This window comes from Stegostoma tigrinum, chromosome 4, assembly GCF_030684315.1.
Source record: "Stegostoma tigrinum isolate sSteTig4 chromosome 4, sSteTig4.hap1, whole genome shotgun sequence".
In the NCBI taxonomy this organism is placed as follows: domain Eukaryota; kingdom Metazoa; phylum Chordata; class Chondrichthyes; order Orectolobiformes; family Stegostomatidae; genus Stegostoma; species Stegostoma tigrinum.
This window is the reverse complement of record NC_081357.1, coordinates 17,779,164-17,802,787: the sequence shown is the minus strand read 5'-3', so window position 1 is coordinate 17,802,787 and position 23,624 is coordinate 17,779,164. Positions and strand designations below refer to the sequence as shown.

At 42.9% G+C, this 23,624-nt stretch overlaps 1 protein-coding gene across 5 annotated transcripts in view; it reads right to left on the bottom strand.

Annotated features, from left to right (window-relative positions):
- Positions 1-23,624, bottom strand: part of babam2 (BRISC and BRCA1 A complex member 2) — a 193,360-nt gene that overhangs the window by 159,542 nt on the left and 10,194 nt on the right. For all 5 annotated transcript variants that reach the window (XM_048530273.2, XM_048530272.2, XM_048530271.2 and 2 more), the window contains exon 4: positions 13,841-13,935. In XM_048530273.2, coding sequence (XP_048386230.1) covers positions 13,841-13,935 — 95 coding nt within the window. The remainder of the gene's footprint in view (positions 1-13,840; positions 13,936-23,624) is intronic.

Sequence of the window (23,624 nt, the reverse complement as noted above, 5' to 3'; positions counted from 1 at the left end):
TTCCGTGAGGAATTGCTGCTGAGATGTTCTGGAACTACGATAGCTGACCTTCAACGACTATCAGGAATATTCAAACTGGTGGAGAATTTCTCCTGATTCCCATTGACTCCAGTTTTGCTTCATATCCTTGGTGCCACACTCAGTGAAGTGTAGGCTTAATGTCAAGGGCTCACACTCACCCCACCTGTGGAATTCAGCTCTTTTGTCCATGTTTAAACGAAGGCTGCAATTAGGCAAGGTGCTGAATGCATATTGCATAATGAGGTCCTGCATCCTATTATCGGTGCTTGCTCTTGACTAAAGCAATCCAAAACAAGGGCACCATCCTGTTATGTTCCCTTATTCATGTCTATTACTCTGATTCTTTTAAAAGGCCTGGCTCAACTTTCCTGCATGTTATTCTGAAATACTTTTAATTAATTTTAGGGGGCAGCTGTTTAATCTATATAATTCAAAACATTAAACTTGATCATAAAATTGCATTTGAGTGCTGCAATATGCCCACAGGATGTTCAAAGTCGTGTAAGCCACAAATGAAGTTAAATTCATGTTCACCTTAGACATTACTCTCTGGTTCTGATATTATCCCTACTGATAAGCAATTTAGTTCATAGAGGGATACAGATGTACATGTTGCAAGCAACATGGCGTATTCCTAAAATGAGATGAAATGGCCAGTCTCATTTTTTTTTTGAATCGGTCGAGGGAATGTGGGTATCGCTGGCTCTGCCGGTATTTATTGACCAACCTATAAGCATGAACAAATGCATTGAAAGCAGCACACTACAAATCAACAGATCAGATTGAAGCTCTGCAATTAGGTGTAAATGGTAATCAAGGTTAAAGCAACAAATGGGAGGAAGAAGCTCCATGCATATTACACCCTCAAATGATTGGGGAGTTGAGATCATGACTGCAAAAGGTAACTGAAAATTCTGCAGTGGCTTTCAGCTGGAAGCATCAAATGGATGATCCTTCTGAGCATCTTCCTAAAAGATCTCAACTTCATTAGAAGCTAACCTACAGCAATGTTGGTTAATTCCATGTAACATCAAAGGAGTTGCTGTGAGAGATGTTAACATGGCAGATGCTCGATTCCCTGACACCTCAGCTGTAAAACTGTAAACCTGTGCCAGAACCAGCTGCTCCATCCAGTACAGATGCAACATGTACCCAATGAGGAAAACTGTCCACATATAAACTAGCCCCAAAAAGCCTGATAAATCTTACTCAAACAACTAGCACCACATCAAATGTACTCAATTCTTCAGGAAAGTGATGGATAGAGTCTTTACAGTGCTTCAAGTGCCACTGATGAATCAAATTGTTCTTTGATGTGAATCTAGCTTTTTGTAAAGTTATTCAGCATAGATATTATTGCAGCCCTGTTTGAACATGAATAATTGTTCTGACTTTTAAAGATGAGGGAAGGCTAAGTGCCCTCAATTTTGACATCATTTGGGCAAACATAGCAACATCAAGACACAATAAAATCTAAGTCAATGGGAAAACTACTCCAGTGCCGAGCTCATTCCATTCTCCTAGAATGACAGCTGCAGTTAATGAAGGGAAATTATTTTAGCCTGAGGGTATTACAATATTCATCAATGTAGTGTCCAAGGCACAAATATCTGCAGCCAGTTCATAAATGACTCTTAGTGCCCACCACAAGTCAGAAATTGGGCTGTCCATTTGCATTTCCTTCCTTTATATAACAGTCAATCTTGCATTCACCTGAAACTGTATAGTATCTAGGTTTGAGCTAGTAAATGGCAACTAACATTTGTGCCACCCCAGTACTAGGTGATTATTGTTTAAAAGAAGGCCTAAACATCACCACATGACATTCAATGTCATTATGAGCACTGAGCTTCCAACGTTCAACATCCTGTGCAGGGATGTACGGGTTTTGTCATCGATGCTCAATTCAGGCAGATATGTGAATAATTGGGTTACAAGCGTAGGTGGAAGCTGAGTATTCTGCAGGAAGTAATATATGGCTTGACTCTCCAAAATCTCTCCTTCACCTACAAGGCACAATTCTCTTGATGGATAGTTGCAACAGCAGCAATACTGAAGAAAATCAGCATCGGAAAGGACAAGGCAGTCAGCTTCATTTTGAAGTAGCACATACTCAGATTTATCTATTCTCTTCGATAGGTACAAGGGGTAAACAGAAAAGATTCATACTCATACTATTTTTGATTATAAATTTCCTGAAATATTATTTCCCTCAAAAGATTGTCGTGCGCAAAATCATTTCACTAGGTTACTCCAATCAAAGGATTTCGAAAAGACTCAAAAGCAGAAAAACATCAGAACATCTCATAGTTAATAAAACAAAAACAATACCTTTGGGGTACTATATAATTAAGTAAGCCAATATTGTAATTAATGCTGACATATTAAAGTCCTTCAGATCCAGTCAACAAATACAAGACAGTGGAACACAGATACAAAGGAAAAATGAAAATGGATTTATTATCTTTACTGTATTCTAAGTTGTAATTGCTTCAGTTTTTGCACTTTTTTTTTTGCAACGGTTCAAGAAGGCAGCTAACCAACAACTCTTCAAGGGCGACAAGGGATAGGCAATAAATGCTGGCCGGATTATGACATCCACATCTCACAAATGAATTAAAAAAAACTTCTAAATAAATTAATTATTACTGCAGAGATAGTGGCTAAATAAAGCAGTTTCATTCTCCAATCAATTATAATTTCATTATTTAGCTCAAATGGTCATCTGAAGTACAAATTCATATGAATAATCTGACAGACATTTCAGAGGCCCAGTTACAAAAGCTAGGATCTGAACATCCAAGGGTATGCGACATTAAGCTAGAAACAAGAAAAAGGTTGGCTTTTTTAATTAGCGTGGACGTTAAAACTACAGTGAGAGATTACACTAATTCTGAAGTTCAAAACATAGAATCAATTTGGGTGGCGCTAAGAAACAACAAATAGGAGATTTCATTTATAAGAAATATTTATAGTCTGCCAAAGCGTCGGTAATATAATCATAGTATAAATAAGGATTTTAGAGTAAATCGCAACCAGGGTAATATAGTTGCCACCGAAATTGCAATCTATATATAGACGAGGTAAATGGAAACAGTAGCTATGTGTGGAGAACAAATCCTTGTAACTTAGGCAAAATGTTTTTCTAGACCAATACATTGAAGGACGAACTAGGGAATGGGTTATTCCACATCTAGTATTTTGCAATAAAAAAGGCTATTGAATAACTGTTGTAAATAATTCAATAGGAAAGACTGATCATAATATTAATTTTATGTCAAGTTTAAATGTCATGTGGTTGAATAATAAACTCAGGTCTTAAGTCTTCACAAAAGAAACTACCAAGCTAATAGGGGCAAATTAGCCATGGTGAATTGGGAAACAACATTAAAAAGGGTATGACTTTAGATAGGTAATGACTAACATTTGAAGAACTTAGTTTACAACAAAAATATATTCCTTTTAATGCAACAAAAACCCAGCAAGAAAGCTCCAACTATGGCTAACAAAAATATCGAAGACTGTATTTAATCAAAAGAGAGAGGCTTTAAAGTTGTCAAAAAATAGCAAGAATAGCAAAATTAGAAAGCATTTTAAAATAATCCAAAAGAGGACAAAGGAAACAACTAAGAAAGAGAAAATAGAGTATGAGGGCAAACTAGCATAAAACAAAACTGAATGGTAATAGTTTGAAAAAATATTTGGATAGATACATCAATAGGAAAGATTAAAGGGATATGGGCCACGACTGGGAGGTAGGGCTAGTTTAGGATTATGTTCAGCATGGACTGATTTGACCGAAGGGTCTGTTTCCATGTTGTATGATTCTATTAGAAGGGAGAATCCTGGACCCTGTGTTACCATGGTATTGCATATTATTTGTATTAATATTAAAAACTAAGATTGGAAATATTAGTGAGACTTAAAATAAGTAAATGCTAAGGATCTGATAATCTTCGTTCCGGAGTACTGAACAAAGTGGATAGAGAGATAATAGATACATTCATGATTATCTTTTAGAATTCGTTCAAAGACACTGTAAAATGTAGCAAATGTAACCCAACTGTTTAACTAAAATAGAGAGAGTGAACACTGGGAAAAGAAAAAAAATGTTAATCCAACATAAGTTGCAAAGAAGCTTTTACAAAAGATGTAGTGACAGGTTACTCAGAAAATAATGGAAGCATTGGGTAGCGTGAACATGGATTTATGAAAGAGAACTCATGATTAACAAATGCGTTGGAGGTTTTAGAAGATGTAATGAGCAGAATGGATAAGGGGTAACTGGTGAAAATGATACATTTAGATTTTAAGAAAGCTTTTGATAACATTCCACACAAAAAAATTAGTAAAAAGAAGTTAGAATACATGAAATTGCAGTGTGTATAATTATGATTTCAGCTGATAGAATGATTAGACTAATTAGACTCCAGATATTTAGTGAATTCAAATTCGACCACCTGCCATGGCAGGATTTGAACCAGAGTCTCCAGAACATGACATGGGTTTCTGGATTAATAGTCTAGTGATAATATCCATTAGGCTATCACTTCCCCACACATCTAAACACCTTTCTCTGTTAAGCACCTCACAACTTACCTCCAGCTCTAACTGTTGACTGCTATGAGCCTCTTCTCCTTGCATCCGGCTCCATTTCTCTCTCTCTCTCTCTCTCTCTCGTGGTCACAAAACTCAAGTCAGAGCACACAACCAAGAATTTTCTCTCAAGGTCACTTAGCTAAAATTACATAACTTCTAGCATATGCTTTTTTGAATTCAATGATCGATTTTCTGGCCTTTCAAACAAGTCATGTCTTCCTTGAACTAAAAACTAAAACCATATTTTCTTCAGAATGTTAGAACCCAAGTTATATAATAATAATATGCTATGAACTGTTTTATAACCGTACAATTGAGAATAGATGATGGACAGAAATCAGAAATCAAGAATAAGCAGGACATTTTCAGGTTGGCAAGCTGTGACTACAGGTTCCAGCGAGGACCATTGCGTACGTTGCAGGTATTCACAAACCTCCATGTTTGCAAACCTGCACCAAGCTCACGGTCTACAGCTCTGCAGTGTTAGCAATATTACTGTATGTGTTGAAGATATGACCAAATACACAGCAAACACCTGTAAATTCCTGAAGAAATATCGCTAGTGATGTCTTCACAAAAATTCTGCAAAAGCACTGGCAGGACACACACTCCAATATCAATTTCGTTTCTCAGGCCCACTTTCACCGCTATCAAGGCACCGGTTACGGTCAAATGGCTATATTGGGCAGACTGCATTGTCTACATACCTGACACAAGATTCCTTCATTCTAAACTTCCTCACAGAAAGTGGTTATGAGGAAGGCAGAGGGCATCGTCAAAGCCTTGCTGGAAACAATGCAACATCATCACTGACTCACAGGAATTCGTAGCCCAAGATGGAAGCAGAAGGAGTGTGTGGAAAACTGAGCATCCCTTTAAGACTGTTCCAGTTCTGGCAAGGTATACAAAGCCAGTGTTGGAGTATTCAGTCAATTCAGGATCCACAACATAAGGTGGAGAAAGAAGATCATCCTCTGTCTCGAGGGACTGCCCAAGAAGAGGTTGTATTAACATGGCACAAAACTAGAAGGAAGTGAGATTTGAGGGATGTGTGGAAAGATGCATCAAGACACGTGAAAAGGCTAAGCAAGTGGATCCAAACCAGGCAAGATGGAATGCAATGTGGAGGAAAGTGAGGTTATTTTCTTTGGGAAGAAGGAAAAAAAAAGAGAAATACACAGTAGTTAAGTAATGGTGAGAGGCTAGGAAATGTTGAACTTGAAAGGAATGAGTAGCATGTTCATAAGTGAATTAAACTTATTTCTGAAAGCATTTATGAAGGCAAATTGCACAATGGCTTTTAAGAAGATTTGTCCATAAGAATAACACGATCTTATTACATCCCATGCAGCTTCAATCAGTCTAGTTCAGGGGTAGGATATGCAGTCTTGGTCTGCTTACCCAAGGAAAGACATCCTTACTGCTAGGAATGCAATTAGAACACTAAACTAATTTCTGGGGTGCGGGATTTGCCTGAAGAGTAAAGGTTAAACAAACTGGGTCTCTGTTCTCCAGATATCAGAGTAGAGGTGATCACTTTCAAATTTTGCACAAGGTACATATAGGGACGTTTATTCCCCTAGTTAGGAGGGTCTACAACCAGGGGACAGAGTCTCAGAACAAGGGGTTGGCCATTTAGATTAGATTAGAGTAGATTAGATTCCCTACAGTGTGGAAGCAGGCCCTTCGGCCCAACAAGTCCACACTGCCCCTTGGAGCATTCGATCTACACCCATTCCCCTACAACCCACATACCCCTAAACACTACAGGCAATTTAGCATGGCTGATCCACCTAGCTTACACATCTTTGGACTGTGGGAGGAAACCGGAGCACCCGGAAGTAACCCATGCAGACACGGGGAGAATGTGCAAACTCCGCACAGACAGTTACCTGAGGCTGGAATCGAACCCGGGTCCCTGGCGCTGTGAGGCTGCAGTGCTAACCACTGAGCCAGCGTGCCACCCTAATTAGTACTGAGATGAAGTGGAATTCCTTCACACAGAAATTTTTGGAATTCGCTACACCAGAAGGCTGGAGGCACAGTTGTTGATTGCATTCAAGAATGAAATCAATAGATTTTTTTTTTACATACTAAGGCAATAGTGCAGTAAAAATGGTTTTGAGGTAGATGAGCCAGGATCTCACTGAATGGTTCATTCGCGGGCTCAAAAGGTTTTGCTTTAATTTCTACATTTTTGTAGAAAAGGCTCTTTCATTTCCATATTAAAAATGTTGAGACTGCACACAAATTTCAAGATTTCCCTTCAAAAGATATACATCATGCATGCCTTATTATTTGATGACAAAACATATAAACCAATAAATATTAGAAGACAAATGCCTTTCCCCATTTATGTGCTTATTTATTTATGCATGTGTGATATGCACTTTCCATGTGGTCTGCAATGCATCACTAAGATTTTTGTACTACTGTTTGGCTTTATAGCAATATGTGGCACAAATGTACTGCTATCTGTATGAGGAAGTAAAATGTGCAATTAATATTGCTTGCTACTGCCATAATTTCACAGGTTGATGATGCTGAGCAGAGAATGGGATGCCTTGACACAATTATCTTCCCAGCACTTCTCTGTGCATCTCAAAAAGGTATTAATTTCTTACCCTGAAGTTGAGTAGTGTCTGTGACACCCAAGTTTCTGTGCTTGACAAACATCTATTCTAGAGATTGCTATTTTGGACTTGAAATGTTATTTCAAATGCATCACAAGCTATAAAAGGATAAACTGAGGGAAACAAAAATTAGTATATTGCATCATTTAAAATTTAGTTTTGATATCAACTTTCCAAGAAATGTTACTCTATCTGCCAAGTTCAAAATTGTTTACATTAGTTCCTTGCAAATACCATAATGTTCCCTACTTGTATAGTATCAATGATTATATTAATATTACTTAGAATTGGACCTTTGAGTGATATTTGCAGAATGACAGTGCTATATTCACACAGTCACTTCTTCCCTAATTTGGCTTTTCAATTATGTCAGTTGAGTAGAGTAGTCATGAGCAATGACTCACTACACATGAAACATTTGCAACTTGGACCCTCTTGCTTCAGAAAAAAAAGTGAGCTATTAGCAAGATTTGAACTAGTACAATAAATTTCACTGGAGCATATTAGTATCACAACGCAGGAAACAAATTTCATTTCATACCCAATAAGTGAACTGAAGTAAATTCCTCCAAGTCTGAAAGGTCACAGTCACAAAGTGAGCTTTGCTTTTGCATTTCAGTTTTAAAATCAATTTCTCCTTATTCTGTAACCACGTCTCCAAGTTCAAGATTCCCCCATGAATGGAAACATCTTCCACATCTACATTGTCAAGACACATCCGATTCTTCTAGGCTTCAATAAGATCACATCCACTTTTCCTCACTCTCACGAGTAAAAGCATAACCTACTTAGCTGTTCTTGGTAAGTCAACCTTTTCTTCCCAGGAATCAACCAAGTGAATGTGGGATGGGGTAAGGGTTCTGGAATAAATAGGGAGAGAGGGGGAGGCGGACCGAAGATGGAGAGAAAAGAAGATAGGTGGGGAGGAGAGTTAGGTGGGGAGGTAGGGAGGGGATAGGTCAGTCCAGGGAAGACGGACAGGTCAAGGAGGTGGGATGAGGTTAGTAGGTAGGAGATGGAGGTGCGGCTTGGGGTGGGAGGAAGGGATGGGTGAGAGGAAGAACAGGTTAGGGAGGCAGAGACAGGTTGGACTGGTTTTGGGATGCAGTGGGTGGAGGGGAAGAGCTGGGCTGGTTGTCTGGTGCAGTGGGGGGAGGGGACGAACTGGGCTGGTTTTGGGATGCGGTGGGGGAAGGGGAGATTTTGAAGCTGGTGAAGTCCACATTGATACCATTGGGCTGCAGGGTTCCCAAGCGGAATATGAGTTGCTGTTCCTGCAACCTTTGGGTGGCATCATTGTGACACTGCAGGAGGCCCATGATGGACATGTCATCTAAAGAATGGGAGGGGGAGTGGAAATGGTTTGCGACTGGGAGGTGCAGTTGTTTATTGCGAACCGAGCAGAGGTGTTCTGCAAAGTGGTCCCCAAGCCTCCGCTTGGTTTCCCCAATGTAGAGGAAGCCACACCGGGTACAGTGGATGCAGTATACCACATTGGCAGATGTGCAGGTGAACCTCTGCTTAATATGGAAAGTCATCTCGAGGCCTGGGATAGGGGTGAGGGAGGAGGTGTGGGGGCAAGTGTAGCATTTCCTGCTGTTGCAGGGGAAGGTGCCGTGTGTGGTGGGGTTGGAGGGCAGTGTGGAGCGAACAAGGGAGTCACGGAGAGAGTGGTCTCTCCGGAAAGCAGACAAGGATGGGGATGGAAAAATGTCTTGGGTGGTGGGGTCGGAAAGTAGATGGCTGAAGTGTCGGAGGATGATGTGTTGTATCCGGAGGTTGGTGGGGTGGTGTGTGAGAACGAGGGGGATCCTCTTTGGGCGGTTGTGGCGGGGCGGGGTGTGAGGAATGTGTTGCGGGAAATGCGGTCAAGGGGGTTCTCGACCACTGTGGGGGGAAAGTTGCGGTCCTTGAAGAACTTGGACATCTGGGATGTGCGGGAGTGGAATGCCTCATTGTGGCATCCCCACCCTTGTCTGCTTTCCGGAGAGACTACTCTCTCCGTGACTCCCTTGTTCGCTCCACACTGCCCTCCAATCCCACCACACCCAGCACCTTCCCCTGCAACCGCAGGAAATGCTACACTTGCCCCCACACCTCCTCCCTCACCACTATCCCAGGCCCCAAGATGACTTTCCATATTAAGCAGAGGTTCACTTACACATCTGCCAATGTGGTATACTGCATCCACTGTACCCGGTGTGGCTTCCTCTACATTGGGGAAACCAAGCGGAGGCTTGGGGACCACTTTGCAGAACACCTCCGCTCGGTTCGCAATAAACAACTGCACCTCCCAGTCGCAAACCATTTCCACTCCCCCTCCCATTCTTTAGATGACATGTCCATCATGGGCCTCCTGCTGTGTCACAATGATGCCACCCAAAGGTTGCAGGAACAGCAACTCATATTCCACTTGGGAACCCTGCAGCCCAATGGTATCAATGTGGACTTCACCAGCTTCAAAATCTCCCCTTCCCCCACTGCATCCCAAAACCAGTCCAGCCTGCCTCTGCCTCCCTAACCTGTTCTTCCTCTCACCCATCCCTTCCTCCCACCCCAAGCCGCACCCCCATCTCCTACCTACTAACCTCATCCCACCTCCTTGACCTGTCCGTCTTCCTTGGTCTGACCTATCCCCTCCCTACCTCCCCACCTATACTCTCCTCTCCATCTATCTTCTTTTCTCTCCATCTTCGGTTTGCCTCCCCCTCTCTCCCTATTTATTCCAGAACCCTCACCCCATACCTCTCTCTGATGAAGGGTCTAGGCCCGAAACGTCAGCTTTTGTGCTCCTGAGATGCTGCTGGGCCTGCTGTGTTCATCCAGCCTCACATTTTACGATCTTGGATTCTCCAGCATCTGCAGTTCCCAAGATCACCAATCAACCAAGTGAATCTCTTTTGAACTATCTTTTTATTCATTTGTGGAACACGGGCATCCCCAAATGCCAGCACATTGTTTCTTTTAATATGAGGACCAAAACTGTATACTATGTTTGTTGTGAATAGGAAATTAACAGAAGTCGATAAATGAAGGACAACAGCAGTATTGGTTTCAGTTGTATTGTAGGAAATGCAAGTAAATCTCTCAAATCGAGAAACATATTTTTTAAAAAAAGTAGCACGCAAAATACTTGGCATTAGGGTGAAACAGGCATTGTCTTCCTCACTAACAGTTTGAGAATTATTGGATTTTTTATCACGAAGAGAAGGTAGCATGTTTACGTAGAAGAATGCTGCCGCCATTCTTATGTCCTTGACAGGATTTAAAGGCTGATACAGCTTACAATCAAAGTTCCATTGAAGCTGCACAGTTGCGGCATGGTGTTCCACGTATGGCCATTTAGTTTCATCATGTCGACTACAGGCAGTGGCTGCCATTAGGTGGCTTTGCTACACTGCTAAGAAAATTAGAGGGAACATCGCTCACAATGGCAGAGGAATAATCAAGAGGAACTAGAAATCAATGCTTGCAATCTGCACGCTAAAATGTATGGTCATATGTGGAACACTAAGCCATAACTGCTCAGCTTCATTGTCAGCTAAATGGGTCCTTATATCCAGTTCAGCATATCCCCGAACTGCTTTTCACAAAAATTAAAACATTTTTTTCCAATTGTAATAAATCTGACAAAGACTCATTAATAATTCCAACAAATATTCTGTCTCTCATGAAAGCTTCATTTTACACTAAGCTGCAGAGACCATTTATGAATTTGTATACCAATTCTTCCGATGCTGAACTCTTCTGTCCAATTTTGCTCCTTCAAAAATATAATTTATTCTCTCAATTAAAATTAATTGTCAACATCCAGGCTCCAATATATTAGGTTTATAGTCAAAGCTCTTAGAGGAAAAGCTCCTACGGGTCTTTGCTTACTGCTGGAATCTACAGCTGTCAGCTACCTTTTAGCTCCTAACAGCCCTGTTTCTTTCCTACAAGATCTGTAACAGGGATTGAATTTCAAGTGCTACTGAAAGAAAGAATTTCAGAAGACTGAATTTTCAGCTATCAGAACTTTACCACCAGTCAGCGACCGCAAGCATTTGATCTGATGCACTCCGAATATTTGCCTCTGCCTTTCCAACATCATGCCTTTAAATAATGCTCCCCAATCTATCATAGCCAAATTGTGTCTCGTACTATTGTAGCTTTCTCTATTTAGATTCAGGATCCCAGTCTCAGAATTACTCAAATCACCGTCTATCTTGAAGAAGAATTCTATATATTACAGTCACTCATCCCCAAGAGGCCTCAAATAATTGGAAAGCCTATTATTCATTTCTTGTTACACAATATTCAGCTAGGCGGCCCGTTTTCCAGTTGGTTTCTCAATGTATTGGTCTGGATATCCTGTATTCATTCTGGGAATTCCTCTTCTATGGTATTGTCATTAATTTTACTTCCCCATATATATGCAGATTCCAGTCACCCAACATTACTGATCATCCTCTGTTGCATGCATGTCTGATTTCCTGTTTAATACCATTCCCAACATCACTCCTATAGTTTGAGGGTCCATATACTTTTATACATACACCATAGAAAGCATCCTATCCAAATGGCGTGGCAACTGCTCTATCCAAGACCGCAAGAAATTACAGAGTTGTGAATGCAACCCAGAGCATCTTACAAACTAATCTTCTTTCCATTTCCTCCATTTTTATTTCCTGCTGCTTCGGCAAAGTAGCCAACGTAATCAAAGACCCCTCCTAACCCACATATACTCTTTTCCACTCTCTTCTATCAGGCAGAAGATACAAAAGTTTGAAAACACATATCGACTGATTCAACAACAGCTGCTTCCCCGTTCTTATCAGACTTTTGAAAGGACCTCTCATAAACGAGAGTTAATTTTTCTCTGCAGCGCTAACTGTATATTCTTCATTCTGTTCTATTACCCTAATTATTTATGTACGGCATGGTTTGTCCAGATAGTATGCAAAACAATACTTTTCACTGTATCACAGTACATAACAATAAAATAAAAATCAAGTCACTCTAACTAGCGACAATGGTCGCAATCCTGAGATCACTAACTTGAAGTCCTACTTTTCTACTTACTTGCTAAGTCTTATATTCTGCTTTTAGGAAGTTACCTTTTAGATTTAAAGTGATGCCATTTGTGCCAATGTGTATCACAACTACTGGCTGTTCACCTTCCCCTGTGCAAGGTCTGTATCTGCTTTGGGACATCCTTGATCCTAGAATCAGGAAGGCAACATACCACCCGAGAATCTTACTTTCAGCCACAGAATTCCCTGCGTATTCCTCTTTTTAATCGAACCCTCTGTAACCATTTTCCCCACATTTTGCACTTCTCTCCTGTGCAGAAAAGCCAACCATGCCGCAACAGATTTTGCTGTTGCTGCATCATCCTCCCCCACACCCGAAAGGCCAATCATTTCAGGAGGATCCAAATCAGTAGAGCTATTTTGCAGGGGAATAGCCACAGGAGGCTCCTGCACTGCCTGCCTAGTCCTTTTCTCTGGCTAATGGTCACCCATTCCCATCTTGCCGTTGGAGACTTAGCCTGTGGTCTGTGCATCTCTCAATATGCTCCACGTTGCTGGTACTCCACAGTATCCCCAGCCATTGCTCCACCTCTGAATCCATGGCTTCCAGGGGTTGCAGCTGGAGACACTTCCTGCACACATGTTGGTCTCTGGCACTAGAAGGTGTTCCCGACTTCCTGCAGAGAGTGGGAAGAGCACACTACGTCTTTCAGTTCTCCTAGCCTGATTCATTACCTTAAAAGAAAAAATGTCAACTTTTTGGGAGATACTTAATAGCAGATAATAACAATTATGCTAGGGTCCTTATTCCCTGGTCCTCATTACTAGGGAATACAAGTCCTTACAAACTATAAACTGCAAGAAAAGAAAAGTTAAAAAGCATCTTTTCCTTTCTATACCAAACTCTCATTGTGCTCCAAACCTTCAGAAACATATGCTTACTCTAGCTGTGCTTTGTCTCAACTGCTCACACAATGCTTACTGACGAACATTAGCCTGGATTTGTTGGATTACTAACCTAGATGACGTGAACACTACAGCACTGATTGAGTTACAACACAATAAACAAGTTTTACTTTTTAAAACAACGACTAATCAAAGCAAAAGCTCAATCTTTCTTAGGAGGGAAAGGCAAAGATGGAAACTGCTACAAAAACTCACTAGCATCTGTGGAAAGAAATTAGAGTTACATTTTGGGTCAAGTTACGAACCTTCCTCAAAATTTTCGTAGGAGGTACACACTTTGACACAATATGAAAATGTAGACAAATGTAGCATAATTATTTGTCAAACCATTGGTATGCAGACATTGAATGAATTAAGTTACATAAAACAGAGAATGAAGAAAAACTCCTTCAAAACACCCTTTTTTACATACCAGAAACTCTGCATTAAAATTGTACAATCATATGCTTTAAATAGTAATAGGTTTCATGCATACTGGCATAATTACAAATAAGGATCACATGAAAGCATGGAGGTTCTGCTGATGTCAGCTTACTCAGACGTTATTCCAAATCTATTGTGCTATAAGCAAGATTCAGATCATTATAATTTTAAAATCAAACTCACATGCAGCATTGTAGGTTCCGGCAGAAAATCCACATCTTCTCCAAAGATGAAATCTGGAGGCAGATCTGGGTAGTGACAGTTGAAAATAATGTCCCCTTGACAAAACAAGCAAAAGCTACAATTTATTATTATTATTCATGATTAAAACATACAAATAATGTTTGCTAAATCACAAAATACAAATAATTTGCAGTTAACTCTGAATAATTGCTTCCAGTAAAGCAAAACATGCTTTGTTAGATTGCTAGTTTTAAAACACGTTTTTTTTCCCTAATGAGGTCCCTGCTGTCTTCAAGATGTAATGCAAAACTCCACAACAATCCTGAGACGGCTCCCGGCATGTTTCCTTTATTCATTTGAGCGTTTTGACAGTATTACAGACAAACATTCAGCTCTGGAGCCAAAACTGAATTTAATGCTACACTGGATGCGAAATTTAGCAAAGCTAATGGACAGGGTTCAGAAATGGAAACCATGGCCAATTTCTGCTCCCAAAGGCATGGAGCTCAATTCCAGCTCCCTTGCTATCACTTTGGTTGAGATCAGTAAAACCCATCACAAAACGGAGGGTTGAACCTTTGTTCACCCCAATTTGTGTAGCTAGCCACTGGGGAGACATATTTGCTAAGGCAGCCAAGTGGTTTGAGATCTACCAAAATTGCAGCTGCAACAAAAGACTGTCAGTAGAATCACAGGACAGAAGAGGCCTTTCTGCCCATTAAGTCCACACTGACAAAAACTACTTTCCAGCATTTAGCCCACAGCCTTGAATGTTATGATATTTCAAGTGCTCACCCAGGCACTTGCACAGGTCCAAAGATTTCTCACCTCAACTACTCTCCCAGAAAAAGCATTCTAGATTGCCACCACCCTCTGGGTGAAAAATGCTTTTTTCCTCAAAACCTCCTGCTAATCACCTTAAAATGATGTCTCCTCATTATCGACCCTTTGCACCCTTCCAACACAATCGCATTTTCCTGAGGTGATGTGACCAGAACACACACACATTCCCGTTATGCTGCTCACAGTCAATTGATACAATACTGAGTCATAAAAGAAAATAATGAAATCGAAATAAACTAAGCTAGTATAGAGGGGATGTCAGAGGCGGGTTCTTTACACAGAGAGTTGTGAGAGCATGGAATGCGTTGCCAGCAGCAGTTGTGGAAGCAAGGTCATTGGGGACATTTAAGAGACTGCTGGACATGCATATGGTCACAGAAATTTGAGGGTGCATACATGAGGATCACTGGTCGGCACAACATCGTGGGCTGAAGGGCCTGTTCTGTGCTGTACTGTTCTATGTTCTATGTTCTAGACATAGGACTCAGTTTGAGAGGTCTTAAAACATTTATCAAAAGAAAGTCTAATTTTTCTCCAAAATCAACCTTCTATAGTGATTCAAATCCTAAGAAATTATCCGCCCATATCAAACCTTTACGTTTGATATAACTGGGGTGAAGCAGTTCAATCCTGCGAAATGTTGAGTCTTCTGATAAGATTACACATGTAACGAAAAGTTCAGATTTTCTTGATAACACAGAATCATAGAATTCCTACAGTGTGGAAGCAGGCAATTCAGTCCATCAAGACCAAACTCCAAACAGCATACCACCCAGACCCACTCCCCGTACCCCATCATTCCCATGGGTAACCCCATGTAGCCCGGAGACTATGGGGCAATTTAGCACAGCCAATCCACTTAACTTGCTCATCTTTGGACGAGGGAGGAAACTGAAGCATCTGGAATAAACCCACACAGATACAGGAGAATGTCTACGTGGAGTTTGCACAGTCACCCAAGGGTGGAATCGAATCTGGGTCCAAGGCACGGTGGAGGGAGCAGTGCTAACTACTGAACCACCGCGCCGAATAGCTTCCAATAAAGAATTTGTCAATTCTTTATCAAACACTCTTGTCTGAAAACTTCACAATTTAAATTTTTACATCAAGCTAAGTGAATTTTAGCTGAACTCTTTTGCCTAGAAGAGAGTTTTCCTTTTGATCCTAGCTGGTATCATCCAAAACTGCACTAAACGCTTCAATCTTTGAGTTTGGCCTCCGCAAAATTCAAGCCCTCATTATTCTAAACCAAAACAAAGTTAATGTCTTCATAAATCTCACAACATCAAAAGTCTACTCTTAGCACTCCAAGGGCTTGCAGATACCAGCTCTTAGACACATATTGCTTCGAATTCCACTCCCAGCTGACAGGACTGCCTTTTCCACCAACACCACTCACATGGCTTCCTCAGACTTACTGCAAGTCTTGATTGAGTTTTGTTTTGAGTACATAACTAAGAATATAGATGAGGGAGGCAGCAGATGTCATCTACATGGACTTTAGCAAGGCCTTTGACAAGGTTCCGCATGGTAAGCTGGTGAGTAAAGTTGGATCACATGGTATCTAGGGAGAGTTAGCCAATCGGATACAAAATTGGCTTGATGGTAGGAGATAGAGGTGGTGGTAGAGGGCTGTTTTTCAGACTGAAGGTCTGGTGACCAGTGATGTTCCTAAGGAATTGATGCTAGGTCCACTGTTGTTTGGCATTTACGTGGAATTGGTACATCTACAATGCTGTTAGGGGAATTCCAGAACTTTAAGCCAAAGAAAAAAAACAGTAATATCCATGTAGGGGTGGTGTCTGGCTTGGAGAGGAACATGCAAGTGGTGGTATTCCCATGTACCTCGTGCTCTTCTAAATGCCAGTGTTCGTGAAATTGGAAGGTGCTGTCTAAGGAGCCTTGTTGAATTTTTGCAGTGCATTCTGCCAGTAATATTCACTGCTGCTACTGTCAGTGGTGGAGGGAATGAATGTTTGAGGACAATGGTCAATCAAGACAGCTTCTTTGTTGGTGGCAAGCTTCTTGACAGTCAATAGAGCTGCAATCATCCAGACAAGTTGAAGTATTCAATCACACTTTTTACTTGCACATTGTAGATGGTGAACAGGCATTACCTGGATATTGTCTATGTATTGCTGTATTTGGACATGGACTCAGAGTTTCTGAGGAGTCACAAATGGTGCTGAACACTGCACAGTAAGTACCCCCACTTCTGACCTTATAATGGAGCAAAGATCATTGATGTAAACAGCTGAAGATGCTTTGATTTGATTTAATGTCACGCATACCTAACTACAGTGAAAAGCTTTGTTTGCTAGCAATACAGGCAGATCATAGTAAGCAAGGACATACAGATGACAGGATGAAAAAACTTGTACAGAATAAGGCATACAGATTATACTGTACAGGAAGTGTATGAGGCGAGATCAACATTAACAATGAAAATAGACGACTGCACCTCCTCCAAGATAACACTCAACATTGGAGCCTCCCAAGAATGTGTTCTCAGCCCCTTATTGTATTCCCTGTACACCCACAGCTGCGTTGCCAAATTCCAAACAAACACCATCTACAGGTTTCCTGACTTCACCACTGCGGCAGGACTGATATCAAACCATGAGTCAGAATATAGACAAGAGATAGTGGGTTTGATAACATGGTGATAACAACCTCTTCTTCAATGTTAGCAAAACTAAAGAACAGACCATTGATTTCAGAAAGGAGGAGAACACAGCCCAACTACATTAATCACACTGAAGCGGAGAAGGTTGACAGCGTCATGTTCTTGGGAGTGATGATCACCAATAAACTGTCCTAGACTTCCCACATTGATGCGATGGTCAAAACGACGCAACAACACCTCCTCCTCCTCAGGCGGCTCAGGAAATTTGATATGTCTATAAAGGGCTCTCACCAACTTTTACAGATGCACCATAGAAAGCATACTGTCCGGGTGCATAACGGCCTGGTATGGCAACTACACCGCCCAGACCATCATGGAAGCCAACCTCCCATCCACAGACTCCATTTGTACATACTGGTTGAGCCTTAGACTCCGCCTTGAAGAACTGGAGGGCTCGAGTCACATTGGCAGTGTCCCTACCTCTGCACCAGGAGACTTGGGCTCAAGTCCAACCTCCTCCAGGGGTGGAAAGTAACATCTCTCAACAGATTGTTTCACAAATATCAACCCAAAGGATCAGTGTAGAGATACCCTGGAGCTGAGATAACTGACCTCCAAAAATCACCACCATTGAACTCCAAAACAGAGGAGAGTTTCCTCTCCTGATTCCTCTGGGCATCAGTTTTGCTTGATCCACACTCTGTCAAATTTGACAGCATTTGAGCAGTCAAGAGCTGTCACTTTCATCTCATCTCATCTCTAGAACTGAGCTCCTTTGTCCATGTTTGAAATAATTTACTAACAAAGGTCTGGTGCTGAGTAGCCCACTCAAAAAGGGGAGAGAGTGAGCGATTGCTAAGCAAGTGCAACTGACTCTTACCATTACTTTGCTGATGATCAAGAGTAGGCAGATAGTGCGTTGTTTAGCCAGTTTGGATTTATCTGGCTTGTGTGTACAGGACATTCCTGGGCTATTTTCCACATTGCTGGATAGATGCCAGTGTTGTAGCTGTACTGGAACAGCTTGGCTCATAGCACAGCAAGTTCTGCAGCGCATGTCTTCAGTACTAAGAGCCTTTGCACCATCCAGTGTCTCCCAGCTGTTTCTTGATATCATGCAGAGTGAATCAATTAAGCTGAAGACAGGCGTCTATGTCTGAGGAAACCAAGGCTGACTATCCACTCAGTACTTCTATCAGATCACTGCAAATGCTTGAACGCTGTAATTTGCACTCATGTTGGGCTTCTTCATGAAAATAGAGATATTCATGAACTATTGCTTACCGCCACTGAAGACTCAACAGGACTGCAGGGCCTAGATCAGGTCTTTTGATTATGGAATTGCTTGTTCTTGTCTATCACTTGATCCTTATGCTCCTTGGCTTGTAAGTAGTCCTTTGTTATAGCTTCACCAAGTTGACACCTAACTTTTGAATAGGCCTGGTGCTGCTCCTGACATGCTCTACTGAACTCCTCGTTGAGCCAGGATTGATCCTCCAGTTCGATGGTAATTGTAGAGTAAGGGACATTTTGGGCACAGGCTATGTTCGAGCACATTCTAATGCTGTTACTGGTTCAGTCTAATGAATGCCCAGTTTTCAGTTTCTAGATCAGTTTGAAATCCCATTTAGAAGGGTAATACTGCCACTCAACATGATGGAGGATTTCCTCAATGTGGAGATCTCCTACCACATCTAAGTTCTGAAGAAGTCATACCAGACTCAAAACGTTAACTGTTTCTCTCCACAGAGGCTGCCACATTTGTTTAGTTTCTCCAGCCTGCTCTAAGTTTGTTTCAGATTTCCACAGTATTTTACCTTTATTTTACCAAATTTGTCATATTTGACATTTTAAATTTGGGGTTTCTAAGCAATTTAATGAACAAGCAGATTCGATTTACTCCTGATTATTTAAAGCAGAAGTAAAGAGCAATTTCACAGGAATTAAACTTCATGCATTTCATGTTTAAAATACATTTTTAGAAAGAGATCAGCAATCCATTTACTTGTATGTACAGGTGTACGGAGTGTGCAAAGCTTCAAAAGAAATTAATCTGTTTTGAATTGCATAAGTCAAGCAACTTATTAAATGGTTACGAAAGGATGCACTTCAAAACTGCAAACCACTCTGAGCAATTTTGGATTTCGTGATCTTCATTTTTAGCCATTTATAAAAGCACCAGAACAATTTCCTCAATTTTGTAAAATAATCTTTGTCTAAACTGTTCATCTGCTGTGATCCAAAATTAAATACAGTTTAAGTTCATTTTTAATATTAGACATCTTCGGACCATTTATTGTTACATAGACATGCTGCAGAATGAATTCATATAGGTCCTCTCAATTATTATATCTGTGGAAGCTCTCAACACTTGCTAACCTACCTGAAAGGTTTTGAGCAGAGTTGGAGTGTATGAGTTTAATAACATTACAAGATGGAATGAATGGTGTTCTTTTGCTCTATATCACAAACCAACTGTCCCGCAATTCCCTGGTTGTTGGTATCATTCTGCATCACACAAAAAAGGTAAAGTTGCCATCACCCTACCTCATTATGGGGCTACTCTCTCATTAGAGAGAGATGACTGGTGGTGGTTCAACCTGAGGGTCATGACACCTGAGTTGAGGGGAGAGGTTGAAAGGTGAGTTAACTTTGCTAACCAGCAACCCCCTTCACGGTAACATGAGTCGGTACAGGAACTGAACTTACACTGTTGCTGTTACTCTATAACAAACCAGCCAACAATTCTCACACAGGCAGAGGTTACCATGACAGATTCTCCTCCTTGACCTGAGGAATGGTGACCCTCAGATTAAATCACCAGTTGTCTCTCTCTCTCTCTCTCTCTCTCTCTCTCTCTCTCTCTCTCTCTCTCTCTCTCGAATGAGACAGCAATCCTATACTGTGGTAAAACTTTGGCAACTTTACTTTTGCCCTTATTTTTTCAAACTGAGAGAGGGAAGGTTGCACTTTCCCACCCTAGTGATTTGCATGTGGTACAGCGAGTATTATTAATTTTGCAAACAATAGTTGGGAACACACTAAGCAGTGAGTAAGATACCAAACTTCAGAAAAAAAACAGACAGACTAGTGGAAGTTAATGTTTTAAATGAAGATCTGTAGGTTGGGTTGCGGTTGGAGTTGCTGGCTGTTTCACCGAGCTGACTGGTTTTCATGCAAATATTTTGGCTCCCTTCTAGGGAACATTGGAGGTTGCACAGCACTGACATCGAAGTGCTGTTGTTCTGTCCTGCTTTGAATTTATATGGTCCAGTCTGTCATGGTGGCCAGTCTTGTATCTGGTTTTAAACCACAGTGTAGATGGGGTCTATTTCAAGATAGCAAAGTGGATGAACTCAGCAGGCCAAGCAGCATCTCAGGAGCACAAAAGCTGACGTTTCGGGCCCAGACCCTTCATCAGAAAGGGGGATAGGGAGATGGAACTGGAATAAATAGGGAGAGAGGGGGAGGCGGACCGAAAATGGAGAGCAAACAAGACAGGTAGAGAGGAGAGTATAGGTGAGGAGGTAGGGAGGGGACAGGTCAGTCCAGGGAAGATGGACAGGTCAAGGAGGCGGGATGAGGTGGTAGGTAGGAAATGGAGGTGCGGCTTGAGGTGGGAGGAAGGGATGGGTGAGAGGAAGAACAGGTTAGGGAAGCAGAGACAGGCTGGGCTGGTTTTGGGATGCAGTGGGGCAAGGGGAGATTTTGAAGCTTGTGAAGTCCACATTGATACCATTGGGCTGCAGGGTTCCCAAGCGGAATAGGAGTTGATGTTCCTGCAACCATTGGGTGGCATCATTGTGGCATTGCAGGAGGCCCATGATGGACGTGTCGAATGAGAAATGGGAGGGGGAGTTGAAATGGGTCGCGACTGGGAGGTGCAGTTGTTTGTTGCGAACCGAGCGGAGGTGTTCTGCAAAGCAGTCCCCAAGCCCCCGCTTGGTTTCCCCAATGTAGAGGTAGCCACACCGGGTGCAATGGATACAATATACCACATTGGCAGATGTGCAGGTGAACATCTGCTTGATATGGAAGGTCATCTTGGGGCCTGGGATGGGGGTGAGGACGGAGGTGTGGGGGCAAGTGTAGCACTTCCTGCGGTTGCAGGGGAAGGTGTTGGGTGTGGTGGAGTTGGAGGGGAGTGTGGAGCGGACAAGGGAGTCATGGAGAGAGTAGTCTCTCCGGAAGGCAGACAAGGATGGGGATGGAAAAATAGCTTGGGTGGTGGGGTCGGATTGTAGATGGCGGAAGTGTCGGACGATGATACGTTGTAACCGGAGGTTGGTGGGGTGGTATGCGAGAATGAGGGGGATCCTCTGGGGACGGTTGTGGCGGGGGCAGAGTGTGAGTGATGTTTTGCGGGAAATGCGGGAGACGCGGTCAAGGGCGTTCTCGACCACTGCGGGGGGAAAGTTGCGGTCCTTGAAGAACATGGATATCTGGGATGTGCGGGAGGGGAATGCCTCATCGTGGGAGCAGATGCGGTGGAGGCGGAGGAATTGGGAATAGGGGATGGAATTTTTGCAGGAGGGTGGGTGGGAGGAGGTGTATTCTAGGTAGCTGTGGGAGTCAGTGGGCTTGAAATGGACATCAGTTTCTAGCTGGTTACCTGAGATGGAGACTGAGAGGTCTAGGAAGGTGAGGGATGTGTTGGAGATAGACCAGGTGAACTTGAGGTTGGGGTGGAAGGTGTTGGGAAAGTGGATGAACTGTTCGAGCTCCTCTGTGGAGCAAGAGTTGGCGCCGATACAGTCATCAATGTAACGGAGGAAGAGGTGGGGTTTGGGGCCTGTGTCGGTGCGGAAGAGGGACTGTTCCACGTAACCTATAAAGAGGCAGGCATAGCTTGGGCCCATGTGGGTACCCATGGCCACCCCCTTTGTCTGCAGGAAGTGGGAGGAATCGAAAGAGAAGTTGTTGAGGGTGAGGACAAGTTCGGCTAGGCGGATGAGGGTGTCAGTGGAGGGGGATTGGTCGGGCCTGCGGGACAGGAAGAAGCAGAGGACCTTGAGGCCTTCTGCATGAGGAATACAGGTATATAGGGACTGAGATAATGGGAACTGCAGATGCTGGAGATTCCAAGATAATAAAATGTGAGGCTGGACGAACACAGCAGGCCAAGCAGCATCTCAGGAGCACAAAAGCTGACGTTTCGGGCCTAGACCCTTCATCAGAGAGGGGGATGGGGGGAGGGAACTGGAATAAATAGGGAGAGAGGGGGAGGCAGACCGAAGATGGAGAGTAAAGAAGATAGGTGGAGAGGGTGTAGGTGGGGAGGTAGGGAGGGGATAGGTCAGTCCAGGGAAGATGGACAGGTCAAGGAGGTGGGATGAGGTTAGTAGGTAGCGGGGGGTGCGGCTTGGGGTGGGAGGAAGGGATGGGTGAGAGGAAGAACCGGTTAGGGAGGCAGAGACAGGTTGGACTGGTTTTGGGATGCAGTGGGTGGGGGGGAAGAGCTGGGCTGGTTGAGGGATGCAGTAGGGGAAGGGGAGATTTTGAAACTGGTGAAGTCCACATTGATACCATATGGCTGCAGGGTTCCCAGGCGGAATATGAGTTGCTGTTCCTGCAACCTTCGGGTGGCATCATTGTGGCAGTGCAGGAGGCCCATGATGGACATGTCATCAAGAGAATGGGAGGGGGAGTGGAAATGGTTTGCGACTGGGAGGTGCAGTTGTTTTTTGCGAACTGAGCGGAGGTGTTCTGCAAAGCGGTCCCCAAGCCTCCGCTTGGTTTCCCCAATGTAGAGGAAGCCACACTGGGTACAGTGGATGCAGTATACCACATTGGTAGATGTGCAGGTAAACCTCTGCTTAATGTGGAACATTAAGGAACATGCGGAGGCTTGGGGACCGCTTTGCAGAACACTTCCGCTCGGTTCGCAACAAACAACAGCACCTCCCAGTCGCAAACCATTTCCACTCCCCCTCCCATTCTTTAGATGACATGCCCATCATGGGCCTCCTGCAGTGCCACAATGATGCCACCCGAAGGTTGCAGGAACAGCAACTCATATTCCGCTTGGGAACTCTGCAGCCCAATGGTATCAATGTGGACTTCACCAGCTTCAAAATCTCCCCTTCCCCCACCGCATCCCAAAACCAGCCCAGTTCGTCCCCTCCCCCCACTGCACCACACAACCAGCCCAGCTCTTCCCCTCCACCCACTGCATCCCAAAACCAGTCCAACCTGTGTCTGCCTCCCTAACCTGTTCTTCCTCTCACCCATCTCTTCCTCCCACCCCAAGCCGCACCCCCATCTCCTACCTACTAACCTCATCCCACCTCCTTGACCTGTCCGTCTTCCCTGGAC